This window comes from Archocentrus centrarchus, chromosome 4 (genome assembly GCF_007364275.1).
Source record: "Archocentrus centrarchus isolate MPI-CPG fArcCen1 chromosome 4, fArcCen1, whole genome shotgun sequence".
NCBI classification, from domain to species: Eukaryota; Metazoa; Chordata; class Actinopteri; order Cichliformes; family Cichlidae; genus Archocentrus; species Archocentrus centrarchus.
This window is the reverse complement of record NC_044349.1, coordinates 28,030,870-28,044,862: the sequence shown is the minus strand read 5'-3', so window position 1 is coordinate 28,044,862 and position 13,993 is coordinate 28,030,870. Positions and strand designations below refer to the sequence as shown.

Sequence of the window (13,993 nt, the reverse complement as noted above, 5' to 3'; positions counted from 1 at the left end):
GTTTTTTTTCCCATTTTTAAACGGAAACGTATAATCCAAACTCATAGTTGTTTTAAGTGGTTCCAAGTTAAAAAGTAGATACAATATCAGAGTTAAATAGACATGTAGGAGTTTTGTGGTGCGCTCTGCAGTACTGCGTGCATTGCGCACCGCAACAGATTAAATTAAAAACAAAATAGAGACAGTTAAGCTAAATATTTAACCTATAAAAATAAACATTATAACCCTGTGTGTGCGCACAGTCACGCAGAATGAGTTATATATACTTTCATGCACAACTCGCACTGTTCACATTAAATGCGCACGTTAAAACGGCATTAACAAATCAACTTGAACTGAGAGGAAGCGTTTTCTCAGATTGACATGCAATAATTACAGTTTGGGGGGGAGCATGAAACATGACTCCTCCACAGTAAGAGGTGTTTTAAACGGAGGACAATCATTCGATACAAAAGAGGTGGCGTGAGCCACGGAAACGTCACCAGTCCCCGCCTTAAATTATAAGAATCAATTGTTCGATTTTTTTCCCCCAAAAAATCAGTATAGATTGTTGGAGGCGTTATCTGACTGCCAGGCACAGAGAGGGCGCGCGGCTCTTTGGAGACACAAACACACCAGGAGAAGTGAGACTGAAATAAAAAACCTAAATATCAGTTTTGTAATTTAGTAGTTGTCCTGATCATTTTGGTGGGAACAGTTCAAGAGGTGCGAAAAATGCGTCGCACCTCAGCCTGGATTGGCTGGGCTTTATGTTTGTGCGCATCTCTGGCTGTGCGCGCACAGGACTACACCGAGGACGACGAGATGATCCTGGACCTGATCCAAAAGGACAAAGCTGAGCCTGAAACCGGAACCGAACCAGCTGCCGAGCTCCTCAGGTGCAACAAGGTAATGGCATGGTGATTGTGTCAAAGGCATTTAATGCGCATCTTGTCCGTCTAAAGTAATCAGCACCTGTCACTGTTCTAAATAAGGTGAAATAATGAGTCAAATATTTCGATAAACAATCTTAGATTTGTACATTTACCTAACAAGCTTCTAATATGAGATGTTCGTGTGCGCTCACTACCTGGAAACACCACATTCCTCATGTCTTATCTGAGAACAGCGCACAAAATTAAAAATAAAATAAAACTTATTGTACGCATGCTACATTTCTCTTGAAGATCACCTGTGCGGTGTGGTCTTTGTGCTGTACAGGTGGCCTGGCGCATTCCTGGACAGTACCTAGTTATATTACGTCAGGGGACGCACGAGTCTCATCTCCAGCGGACCATCAGGAGGCTGCGAGCCAAAGCAGCCAGGACAGGATACTTGGTGGAGATCCTGCAGACCTACTCTGGAGCACTGCGTGGCTTTCTGGTCAAAATGAGTAGTGACGTCCTTCACATGGTAATTGCTTCACCTTACTGGATATGCCTTGGATAGTACACTAATATGTGTTTGGACAAAGGGAAAATAAAAGCCAAATTAATTTCTAATAATTAGGAAATCCTGAACAGGACATCCTGTCAGATGTATGAGCTTATAGAAAGCAGGTAAGGACTCAACAGTTCACCTAGGTATGATTAAAAAAAATCAGCTATGAAAATCTTGAATATGATTGTATACTGCCACATGATGAGTTAATAGCAGCAAATACTGGAATAATATGGATCTGTCAAATGTCTAACTGCAGCATCTTACAGAGGTCTCTGCAGCCTGTGGATATTTGTCCAGCCGGACCAAAATAAAGTGAGAATACAGGATTAAAATCTGGATTAAAATGCATTAATGGCTTTCTGTATACCTGTGCATGATCTTCTGTCTCAGTTAAATGAAACAGTGCTACATTTGGTTAACTAGCAGAGCCATTTTCAGTGTTATTTATTTGGGTTGGCAAAAGGAGGACCAAGAACGAGGGGGAGGGGACTGTGTATTTGTGGGTTTGATTTATATTTTAAAATTTGTAAAATAATAAGTAAAAATTGAAAGGTCTCCCCACCCTGTGCCCTCCCTTCTGCACTCCTCTGCAAACTAGATGTCAGCCGGTTAAACAGGCAGTTGATGTGACAAAGAGGTTTTATAGGGTAGCGCATTTGAAGTTATTCAGCTGCAGGAATGTGCCACTTAAAGACACTTAAAGACAATCAGAAACTTTGCTGAAACACACACACTAAAAGTGTATCAGTGTGGAAGTCTGTGTGGCATGAATGCAGTGTTGAAGAATGTGGCTACTGTAGACACTGGATAGAAGGTCACCGATAAGTGTCCCGATAGTGGAGTAGTTAGAGCCCCACATTTGCTGTCTGTGCATTTTTTGCTCATGTTACAAATAAAAATGCACAAATAAAAAGTGAAACAGTGCTGCAGACTTCAAAGATGGGTGGTCAGGTTCACCCCCACCTGTTTTTACAATCAACTGCCTGTTAATCTTTCATTCCCACAGTTAAGTTTGATTGTGCTCCTCTCAGGTGATGAAGCTTCCTCATGTCGACTACATAGAGGAAGACTCATCCATCTTCGCTCAGAGCGCCCCCTGGAACCTGCAGAGGTTACTGCAGCCTTATGGTGACTTCTCTGAAAACGGAACATACAGACCTCCCAGTGAGTTTGCCTCTGTCCATAACTTCTGCAGCTTTGACTCTTCACATGTATAGTTTCGTGAATATTTAGAGAAACATGTGCTCTTTTAAAACATAGAACTACTGCGGCAACCAGAACATTTTGCATTATGAGCCTCATGAGTCAGTGGGGTGGTTGTAGTGCCATACAACCCCCCCCCCCACCACCACCACCACCACCACCACTGATTCCATTGCTAAAAAGTTCAGGAAAAAAGGAGAAAACGTGTCTTTTCTCATTCCATTCTCCACATTTATGATAGCATGAACACCTAACCTACAGCAACACATTCAGCAGAGTCTCATCTCTCTCATAATATAAAGCTCTAAGCAACAGGAATTGCCGTCTTTCTGTAATAAGCCTGATATTGAAAGGTGCTTCTCGGTTTAATTTCTATGAAATGACCCAGCAGTCACCCAATGGTCACCATCACCATGGCAACCTTGCTTCAGAAGAGATCATTATATGGTGATCTCTGTGTTGTTTAATTCAATTCAAATTAATTTTAATTACAGTTAGGTCCGTAATTTACTAGGAAAAGAGATGATTTTTGTAGTTTTGCCTCCATGTACCACCACAGTAAATCAAAGAATCAATGTGTGACTGAAGTACAGACTCTCAGCTTTAATTCAAAGAGGGCATGGGGGGCGGGGAGGGGGGGGGGGGGTACAAATTAGCATTAACTGCTCAGGAACTGCAGCCACGTTCATACATAGACACATTTTCAGAGGCTCAACAATAATTTGACAATTATTGTCAACAAGCAGTTTCATGGCCATGTGAGGTCTGTTCCTTTGTTATTTCATGAGAAAAGAAGCCGACATATCATATCAGATGTATCACTGGCAAATATCTACAATCAAGAGATACCTTCATGAATGGCAATACAGAGGGTTCACAACAAGGTGCAAGCCACTGATTGCACTCAGGAACAAGAAGGCCATATTTGCCAGAAATCATCTAAAAGAGCCTGCACAGCTCTGGAAAATATTCTTTGGACAGATGGAACCAACATTAACTTGTACCAAAATGATGGGAAGAGAAAAAATATAGAGAATTAGAGATCATCTGTCAAACATGCAAAGCAGAGCACCTCAACGGAGGAAACTCAGCATTCGGCGATGTCCACGGGTTCTACGCTTCAGGCAGTCACTGACTGCAAAAGATTTTCATCCAAGTATTAAAAACAATCCTGATATTTAAAATTATGTTACTTTGTCCAGTTAATTATGAGCATCTGGAAATGGAGGGCCTTATATAAAAATAACTGTAATTCCTAAAAAAGTTAATGCAAAAATTTTTTGTTAAACCCTTTGAATAAAAACTGAAAGTCTGCACTTAAGTCACATCTCGATTGTTTGTTTTTAAGTCCATTACAGTGGTGCACAGAGACAAAACCACAAAAAGTGTGTCTTTGCATTCACGGGTATTCAAGACTGAAGCAGCAATCTCAGCACTTAACTGCCAAAACCTGCAGTTTCTCAAACAGGCATCAGAGGCTGCCTTCAAAAGTGAGAGCATTCCCAAAGACTTCTGTGTTAGGCCCATATTAGACCCACATGTTGGTCACTTCTCATGCCGATGGTGACATCGCTACAGCTCTGTACCATTTATTCCAGGTGCTTAGGGTGCAGGTACACACTGCAGTCCTCTCATGAACTCATACAAACACACAGGTGCTGGTATAGGGGGAGAAGAAGTCAAAACTCACAGCTAAGGAATTGTGAAGTTTTGTTTTTTTTCCAAGGTTTTCCAGAAAGTCCCATCTCATCAAACTGTTGCAACATCTCCTTCTGTATAATCTATGAATCTCGGAGCTTCTCTACTGATATATCATCAAAATGTGGTAAAAACTGACTTGATTTGGGCACTGGGGTGGCTCAGAGGTTGAGCAGGTGCCCACATACATATACGGCATAGTGGTGGGCGTGATGCGGGTTCAAGTCCCAGCCTGTCGCTATCTCCTGCGTGTCCTCCCCGTATCCCCCCTCCCAATTTCCTGTCACTCTCCACTGTTAATAAAAGCTGCTGTGGCCAAAAAAGTTAAAAAAAAAAAAAACTGACGTGATTTTATGGGGCATTATTATTATTATTTTTAATAACTGACGCTGATATTGTTTGTGACAGTTGTGCTGGCAGCTTTGTGCTATGCCTCACATCTGGCTACAAATGATCAACATCGACACTAAAGCTGAGGCTTCAGCCTGTGGGTGACATCGTGCTAACTGCATCCATATTTTACATACAGGCTATGCTAAGACTTCAGTTTTTCTGCTAGTGTTTCTACCAGAACGAGAAGGATCTTAATACATTTCCAGAGATACATATGCTATATATGCTTTTTATTTATTTATTTATTTTACTCACCTAAAATATCCCTATATGAGGGGCTGGTTTGGGATCCATGCTGCCAATTGCTGAAGTATCCTAGTATTTTACCTGCTTTTCTACAATTTTTTTAAAAAACTTGCAACATAGTACTGCCCATAACAAAATCATCTGGGATTCTGAGACAATGATCCATTAGAAGAAGTTCTGCCTAAAAATCAGTTTTGTATAAGGCGGTCATCTGTCTAATTTATCTAAACTTTACTGGCCCTTAGACTGTCGTGACCAGAGGCTCAAGGAACCAGTTCTTTGTAATCGTCCCAAACATTAGTCACTGGATCTTAATGTTTATGAGGGTTTAGAAATGACCTTCATTCCATTTAAATTACACCTCAGCCACTTGTGCGGTTTAGCTGTCAGATATCCATCAAGCAGTGCAGCTTTCCAACAGCAATCACACTGAAATTTCTTCCCTCAGAAACGGCACTTTTTTAATTATATGTCAAATTTGCCATCTGTCCTCTGCAGATGATGGAGGGAGGGCGCAGGTGTATCTGATGGATGGCAGCGTGCAGAGTTCTCACAGAGAGGTTGAAGGACGAGTACTCATCACAGACTTCAATAACATCCCCGAGGAGGATGGAGTCAGAGTTCATAGACAGGTTAAACACTTACAGACACACAAAGGAAAATTACAATTTAGCAACAACTCTATATTTGTAAGTGCAACTAAATAACCTGCTCAACCCTCGCTTCACTACAGGCCAGTCAGTGTGACAGCCACGGCACACACATGGCGGGTATTGTGAGTGGATCAGATTCAGGCGTTGCTCGAGGGGCCGGTGTTAACCTGGTTCGTGTGCTCAACTGTCAGGGTAAAGGGACCATTTCAGGAGCTCTGGCAGGTAAGACGCTATCTGTGGAACTGTACCTTGTACCAAAGACCACCAGAGCCAAGCAACGGCTCCTCAGTTTGTCTAGCTAGTACTTTAATAGTTTTCTGTGTTACAGAGAATATATTTTACTTGGTTGGTTTCTTCCTCTTGGGTCATGGTGACGCTCACATCTTCTAATCATAAACTAGAGACATTGGTTTCCAGAGGACATCTTCTGACTATAATCTCTGGACATTTGCCTCTATCCAAATGGGGAGAGAGTCATAACTGGGTTAGTGCAACAACATGATTGGCTCATATGTTTTGGCTATTGATTGGTTCTTTGAGGGCAGAGGCAGAGCAACCATCATCTATAATGTAGAGCAGGGCTCTTCAACTCCAGGCCTCAAGAGCCCCTGTCCTGCAGGTTTTAGATGTGTCCCTGATCCAACATACCTGAATCAAATGGCTGAATTACCTCCTCAGTATGCAGTCAAGTTCTCCAGAGTCCTGCTAATGACTTCTATATTTGACTCAGGTGTGTTGAAGCAGAGACACATCTGAAACCTGCAGGACAGGGGCTCTCGAGGCCTGGAGTTGAAGACCCCTGGTGTAGAGAATTCTCCCCTAGATTATGAGTGTCATGCCTCTCTCTCATAGTTTAAAGCTGCAGTTGGGAAAACAACCAAAAAAATAAATGCCAGATTTTCAAAAAGACACCAGAGTCTCTGCTTACCAGATGATCACGGGTTAGATTTTCCAAAAAAGTGGGGAAAAAAAAGTACGTTACAATACTGAATGATTAGTATGGATTCTTTTTTTTGTCCTATGACATGCATGTTGTCTTTACTAGCTGTACTCAAGAACATAAGCTCATGGCTGTAAACTCTTAGTCTGGTTTTAAAGTCTTTCATTTTATTAATTGTATTAAAAGGGAAAAGGAAGGCAGCTACTTCTACAGTGTCAGGGTTTCCATTTTTCTTGAGTGTTTTTGAACATCCCGCTCTCCGTCTCCTTCAGGAATGGAATACATCCGAGCCACTTTACTGGCCCGTCCAGTGGATGCAGTAGTTGTGTTGCTGCCTTTTGTTGGTGGCTTCAGCCGTTCACTAAACACAGCCTGTCGAGACATGGTGGCGAACGGCGCAGTGGTCATCGCCGCTGCAGGGAACTACAGAGATGACGCCTGTCTCTACTCACCTGCTTCAGAGCCTGAGGTGATTTAACACTGAAAAAGCATTCACATTCTGGCCCACCTGCACATGACCCTTACCTTAACCACTTTGTGTGTGTGTGTGTATAGGTCATCACAGTGGGGGCAGTTAACGCAGTGGACCAGCTCATGTCACAGGGAGCGGGTGGCACTAACTTCGGCCGCTGTGTTGATTTGTTTGCACCCGGTGATGACATCGTTAGTGCCAGCAGTGACTGCAGCACCTGCTTCACCTCCCACAGTGGAACCTCACAGGCTGCTGCACATGCCGCAGGTACGCAAACACAAATGCTCACACACACACACACAGTGTTACACAATAATAAAACTAAAGCAATCTGTGTGTTCTGTTGGTATTTCATTCTTTTTATTACAGACTCAACGATCCTTAAAACAAAAAAAATCACATAAACAGTAGAAAAAATATATAATAGTATATTATAGATAATTGTCCTACAGGAAAAAGCAGCTGTAGCAGTTGGTAGTGTGCAAAATTACATCTTATATTTGAGAATCCTGCAGTGGCTTCATTTTCAAAGGCGTTTAGCCTGCAGATAAATGTATGCATGAAATTTCTTAAAACAGCTTTTAAAGTAAGAACTTGTGCAGCCAGAAATATTTCACTTGGTCTGAAAATTGAGGTCCTTCTCAGTATTCATGTCATGGCATCATATGTAAGGTGAATTCTCAGCAGACTTGCTTTTGTTAGCACACACAAGTATGGAGTGTACAGACATGTACAGTATGCTCTAAATAGAGATATTGTTGGTAACATTTTTAAGGGTCTCCATGTTCCTTTTGGCCAAAAATTCAAACCCAATTAATTCCAAAGTTTCCAATAAATCACTGGGATGAACAGGTTCTGGTGCAGGCTGTTTATTAGGCATCTTAGTTACACAAAACACAGACAAAGACCACAACACAGACAGTAACATAGCTAAGACTGAGAAATACACACACACACAGACAGAGAAAGATGCAGGTACAGGAGGAGTAGAAGGAGAGGAAATAACCGTAAATGAGTGACGTTAAAAAGTAAGAAGTAAAATACAATAGAGTGGAAGAAAGTAGTGAGTGAAAAAAGTGAGTAAAATGGGGTGAAAGAAGAAGTAGAAGTCCAGAGTTTAAAAGAGTACAAGAAAGCAAATAGCCCTCCCGGGAATGAGTGCCTTGGAGCCGATGCAAAGGGGAGAGAGGAAGAGCAAAAAGTGTGCTCCCTCCAAACTTTGCCACCGCCTTTTATCCCCCAAACTCACACCTCGCCCTGCTGTTATCAGGGCCAGTGGGCATAGAAGGATGCTTCCAATCCACTATGAACCATACTAGTTCGATCTTTTTGCAGAGGCTTCATGACACAGTTCTCTGGGGGCTGTCAAAACAAACAATTTTCCCACGTGAAAATATCTCCCACAGGAGCACTCCCCCGCCCAGCTGTCCATAATTACTCATTACTAGAAACACTTTTAGGGCGGTCTTATCTTAGTACACAAATTTACTCCCTTACATTATTACAGTAGCTCAGGTGGGTCTTCAACCCCCACTTTGGGACACACAGCTCCCAGCAACTTGACCTTGAGTTGGTAATACAGTGTCAAAAGTGCACTGTGTATAAAGGTGAGCCTCTAAATATGAATGAGTGCAGTTCTACTAGTGGAAAAAACCTGAGGCCCTGAGCCGGGCAGGCCTCAGTCCTTTCCACTCACCTAAAACATGCAGTGTTCCAGTGTGTGTGTGTGTGTGTGTGTCAATATAGGTGACAAACAATATAAAATGTGACCATTAATTCAGTGAGTGTGACTAATATAGGTACTAATAAATGATATAGTAAAATACCAACATCAGAGTGATAAAAATATACAACAATATCTTCGCTAAACCCGAATAAGGGAATGCTTGCTTTTGCATACATCATTTTGCACATCAATATCTTGACCATGTGTCACACTATAATTCCTTTATAATTTGGTTTTATGTGTGTAGGTATAGCAGCAGTGATCCTGTCATCCAATCAGATTGCGTCACCAGTGCAGGTCCTCCAGTTGATGCTGCATTACTCCATCAGCAACACTATCAACTTCCTGTCTCTGTCTGAAAGCTATCGTCTCACTACTCCAAATCTGGTAGCAGCTATGTCTCCTGCTATCAAAACAGCACCAAGTTAGTGTCTCACATGCCTTTATCTCTCTCACACACACACACACACACAAACACTCACAGTGTCCATATGTGGTTCACATATGTGTGCCTATTTCTGCATGCAGATGAGGAGCTTCTGTGTCGGTCAGTGTGGTCAGAGAGGTCAGTAGTCGCAAGCACTGACAGGGTCATCAGCCGCTGTCGTCAAGGGGAGGAAATGATGGGCTGTAGCAGTTATGATCCTGAAGGCGTTCATGCGGGGGAAACCATCACTGTTAGTCCAGTTCTATCAGCCATAATATCAACAATAACTTTGATCTAAAGTTGATGGACAGTGTCTGACAAGCCTTCACCCCTATTTACAGGTGAGCAGTCGACACATGGAGTGCGTTGCCCATAGTGGTCCAGCAGGTAAAGGTGTGTATGCTGTGGCCCGCTGCTGTGTGATAGGCGGCCTGCAGTGCCAGGTCCACGCTAGTCCTGAGCCCGGGCGAGATGCTCAGTGTGTCGGCCCGCAGCACCACCTGACCGGTGAGTCGCAGGTACAGTCTGCTGGAGGTTAAATGGGACAGCTGGTTTGACATTTCAGGAGAAGCACTTACTTGTTTTCTTGCTGTTAAATGAGAAGATAAATGACACAGTCTTGTATGTCTATAAATATGAAGTTGAGCTATCGAAACAGTATTAAACTTTTTAGAAAGCCCTCTCCAGGGTGGTAATATATTAAATATTTACACTCACAGGACACTTTATTAAGCACACCTTGCTAGTACTGGGTTGGAACAAGGTGCTGGAAACATTCCTCAGATATTTTGGTCCATATTGAGATAACAGCAACATGAAGTTAATGCAGAGTTGTTGGCTGCTCATCCATGTTGTGAATCTCACATTCCACCACATGCCAAAGGTGCTCCATTGGATTGAGATCTGTTGACTGTGGAGGCCATTGGAAATGATGTGAGCTTTGTGACATGGCATGTTATCCAGGATGGATCGATGCTTTCATGTTGTTTACACCATGTTAATGTCACAGCAGAAATTTAGACTTATCAATATTTTTCAAGTCTTTTATGTCCAATTTTATTGAGTGAATTTCAGTCGTTTCCTGTTCTTAGATGATAGGAGTGGCACCTGGAGTAGTCTTCTGCTGCTGTAACCCATCTGCTGGGCGTTCAGAGATGCTCTTCTTGACGAGGAAGTAATTTGAGTTGCTGTTACCTTCCTATCAACAGCAGTCTAGCTAGACTGGGCATTTTCTCTTTTTCTGACCGTCCTGTATAAATCCTAGAGATTGTTTTGTGGGTATTTCAGCAGTTTCTGAAATACACAGGCCTCCCATCTGGCACAAACAGCTATTCCACATTCAAAGTCATTTAAATCACCTTTCCTCCCCATTCTGATGTTCGATTTGAACTTCAGCAGGTCATCTTTGTGCGCGTCTTTGTGCCTAAATGCACTGAGCTGTGATTTGCTGATTTGCATTAATTGAACAATTGATGAAGCGTACCTAAAAAAAAAAAAAGTGGCTGAGAGTGTATTTTACACTGCAGAAGCCTTTAACAAGTCCTCTCTATTTTTATTATGAATTTTTGTACAGTTTACATAATATAGTTGGTGCAGTGATGTAGTTCAGTATTTTTTTGCTTCATCTAGAATTTTTGTTATTTAGTTTCAGCTTTCAGTGTGTTAGTTGTCCCAGTTTGAACATCAGCAAGTCATCCTGACCATGTAATGCACTGAATTGCTGCCACGTGATTGGCTGATTCAATGTTTATGTTAACAAGCGGTTGAACTGGTGTACCTAAAAAAGTGGCTAGTGAGTGTATTTTATTATTTCATATTTTGGCTGCTGTAACTCAGTAATTTCCCAACTTTTGGGATAAATAAAGAGTTTATCTTAACACCTGTAAGTAGAATTTTAACTTTATCCTCTGAGTTCTCAACTCAAACCAGCCATTCTACTCAAATGAACATTTTAGGGAGCAGAATCGATCCACTATGAGTGAAACCAGGAATTGCTATAATGAATGTAAACATTAAAAAAAAATGGTACTTCCTATTTATGAAGTGAAGGCAACTGCTGGCTGGTGAATATAGGGCTCTTCAGAAAGAGAGACTTTTTCATAGCTGGCAGAGGAAATATACGTCTTGCACACCTTTGCCAGTCTTTATGATGAGTTTAGTCTCCAGCCTCCCGCTTCTTATTTGTAGATCTCCACCCCCCACAAAAAAATTGTCTATTAATTTAAAGTGGGCTGTTGATGTGCTGAAGCAATTCAAACTTGCATCTCAAGTATGGTGCAGTATATAAACTGTTTTTTTTTTTAAAATGTCAGATTGCTGCATTTAGAACATCTTAGCCAGTTATGCTTGTTCCCATGGTAATCACCCTGAAAGGAAAAATGTACTCCTGGCCGGCACAATCGTCAGCTACTTCATGAGCATGGGATATAAAAAGCAGGTTTTCAAATGTCATTGCAGCACGTAAATGGTTTTACATTATAGTTCTCCATGTCGGTTTGTGTGAGGAGGATCGGTTAATGCTTGGCAACAGCATCTCCACAGTTCTTTGCTTGTTCTTCGTGTGTGAACATTCAGCCGATTCCCCTCTAGGATGCACATCTATGTCCAAAGCTGATTCGCGCCCACGTCACAGCCATGGGAAGCGCTGCATGGTGAAAGACGGGGTCACATCACACGCGATATGCTGCCGTGCTCCATCTCTCGAGTGCCAGCTGCTGGAAATCACAGCTGACAAAAATCAGGTGACTTCTGTAAATATGAGCATCACAGAAACATCTGAGAATCAGCTTCTGGAAGTTACCTCTAAACTTTTTGCCGTTTTCGTTCAGGTTGAGCTCCCCTGTCCTTCCGGCTGGACTCTGACGGACTGTAGCGCCGTCTCTTGGGGCGCTGCTATCTTGGGGTCAGTTGCCAAGGGAAACAGTTGCCATGTCCACAGTGCCACGGGAGTGGACGGAGCAGTGGGCATCGCTGTCTGCTGTCGTGTCGCTCCACCAGAGCAGCAAGCTGCAACACCTCACTGATACAGTTTCACCTCACTTTGGTTTCCAACATCATATCACTGCCATTTTTGTCTTCGATCGGTTTTAAACCCTCTTATCCTTTCCTGAGACACTTCAACCCCCCCCCCCCCCCCCCCCCCCCCCCACATTCACTTAAAGCACTTCTGTAAAGCTGTATGTGTGCGTTTTAGTTTTAGGATTACACCAAAATATGCTCCAGTGCACATATCATGTGACTTTACATCCTGTAAGCTATTTTTGTATCTTTTTACAAAACAATTATAATAAAAAGAGCTTTCACAAACATATCGTTTGAATGATAGCATAGTATTTACCTCATACACCCTCTGCATGCTGATTAGAAACTAATAAAGTGAAAAAATGAAACCAAAATGTTAAACTCTGGTGTCAGACATGTACTATAGAGAGAAAAGCAACATGATAATATGCACCACAGGTTGTCACAGTTACTGTGTGTTATGTATGGGCTGATTTCCTGACATTCAGATGGATCAGGGCTTAGTCTGACGGCAGCACAGCTGCAGGTAATCAGCCTGATTGGCAGCTTGATTAATAAGCCGGGTACCTTTTGCTCATTTCGGTTTCACCCGCTGTTTCATAAGGAATGCAAAACAAAATGTCTGTCCAGAGTGAGTGGTGCTATCACAGTGGCTTTTATGGTTCCACGGTTACAATGAAATTTAATGGACTGTGTCAGGTCAACCGGGCGTGTTTGCTAGACCTAAATTTTGATACACAGATGGATGACTTCAGTGTGAACAAGAGCACAGGGATGTCTGCATACACCATTGTCAGCTGGAGCAAATTCAATATGTGATTGCCACAAGGCATAATTCCTTCCGGTTGAACTAATAAACCCCCACGTGGCAAAAGCCTGATCAGTTAAAAGAGTTGAACTCATCAGGTTGACATAACACGTGTGTGTAATTCTGTTTGTTGGCTAAAGCAGGAACAGAGAGGAGAGATTCAACACATAAAGAGGTATAAATTAAACTGTAAAGTCATTCTAATTTAGGATTGGAGTTCTAAATGTTTTGATTGAGTCCCAATTTAAAGAACCAGCAAGAGGAGATGGTGATTTAGTTTGGCAATTTTTGTTTTGTGTGCTGGTCCATCAGTTTAAACTTCGGTTCAGACTGCGATGATTTCTAGAATGTAAGAGAAACTGCTCCTGTTCTGTGTTGTTCTGCCTGCAAATCAGTGGTTCCAAAATGGTGTGGCACAAGGCAATGCCAGACCGGCAGACCATATGCTGTTATTGCAATATACACATATGGGCATCAAACATTTTAAAACCACTGTGTAAATAAATTAACAGTTGTGCATTGTCTCTGCTACATAAGATGTTATCAGATGCTGAGGACTGTATATAAATGATGGACATAGCTTCTGGGTCTGAAAAGTGAAGTGCACGTAGGCGTACCCCTGCATTGTTTCTAATGACCAACAGAGGGCGACTCTTCTAGTTCCAAAGAGCAGTCCAGCTGAATAGAAATCTGTGAACGCGGCTGTTAGCTCCTTTGTTCAGTAAAAAGTTTCCTGTTGAGTTTAAGGACTTAATCTGTAGTGTGAAGTCTTACTGAAGACAACTTGATGTTCATTTTTGTGAATTATAGTTCCATTAGTGTGCAGTGTCCCTCAGTTTCTGTCAGATTGGCCAATCTGCTTTCAAAGAGCTAAGATCAAAGCTTAAAGTTTCACAGCAGGACAAAACAATGAGAGGTTACATCTTTTACATACCGTCTATGGTTGTATAATGCGACAGTATATAGACAAACGTAAAAACAATA

At 42.0% G+C, this 13,993-nt stretch overlaps 1 protein-coding gene across 1 annotated transcript; it reads left to right on the top strand.

Annotated features, from left to right (window-relative positions):
- The first annotated feature begins 534 nt into the window (after positions 1-534).
- pcsk9 (proprotein convertase subtilisin/kexin type 9) lies at positions 535-12,298 on the top strand. The gene is made up of 12 exons (XM_030727929.1): positions 535-888; positions 1,201-1,392; positions 2,454-2,586; positions 5,461-5,594; positions 5,696-5,837; positions 6,828-7,024; positions 7,111-7,294; positions 9,001-9,177; positions 9,282-9,430; positions 9,522-9,687; positions 11,770-11,921; positions 12,009-12,298. The coding sequence occupies exons 1-12, from the start codon at positions 715-717 to the stop codon at positions 12,201-12,203; spliced, it is 1,995 nt and encodes a 664-aa protein (XP_030583789.1). The 5' UTR covers positions 535-714; the 3' UTR covers positions 12,204-12,298.
- Positions 12,299-13,993: the final 1,695 nt, after the last annotated feature.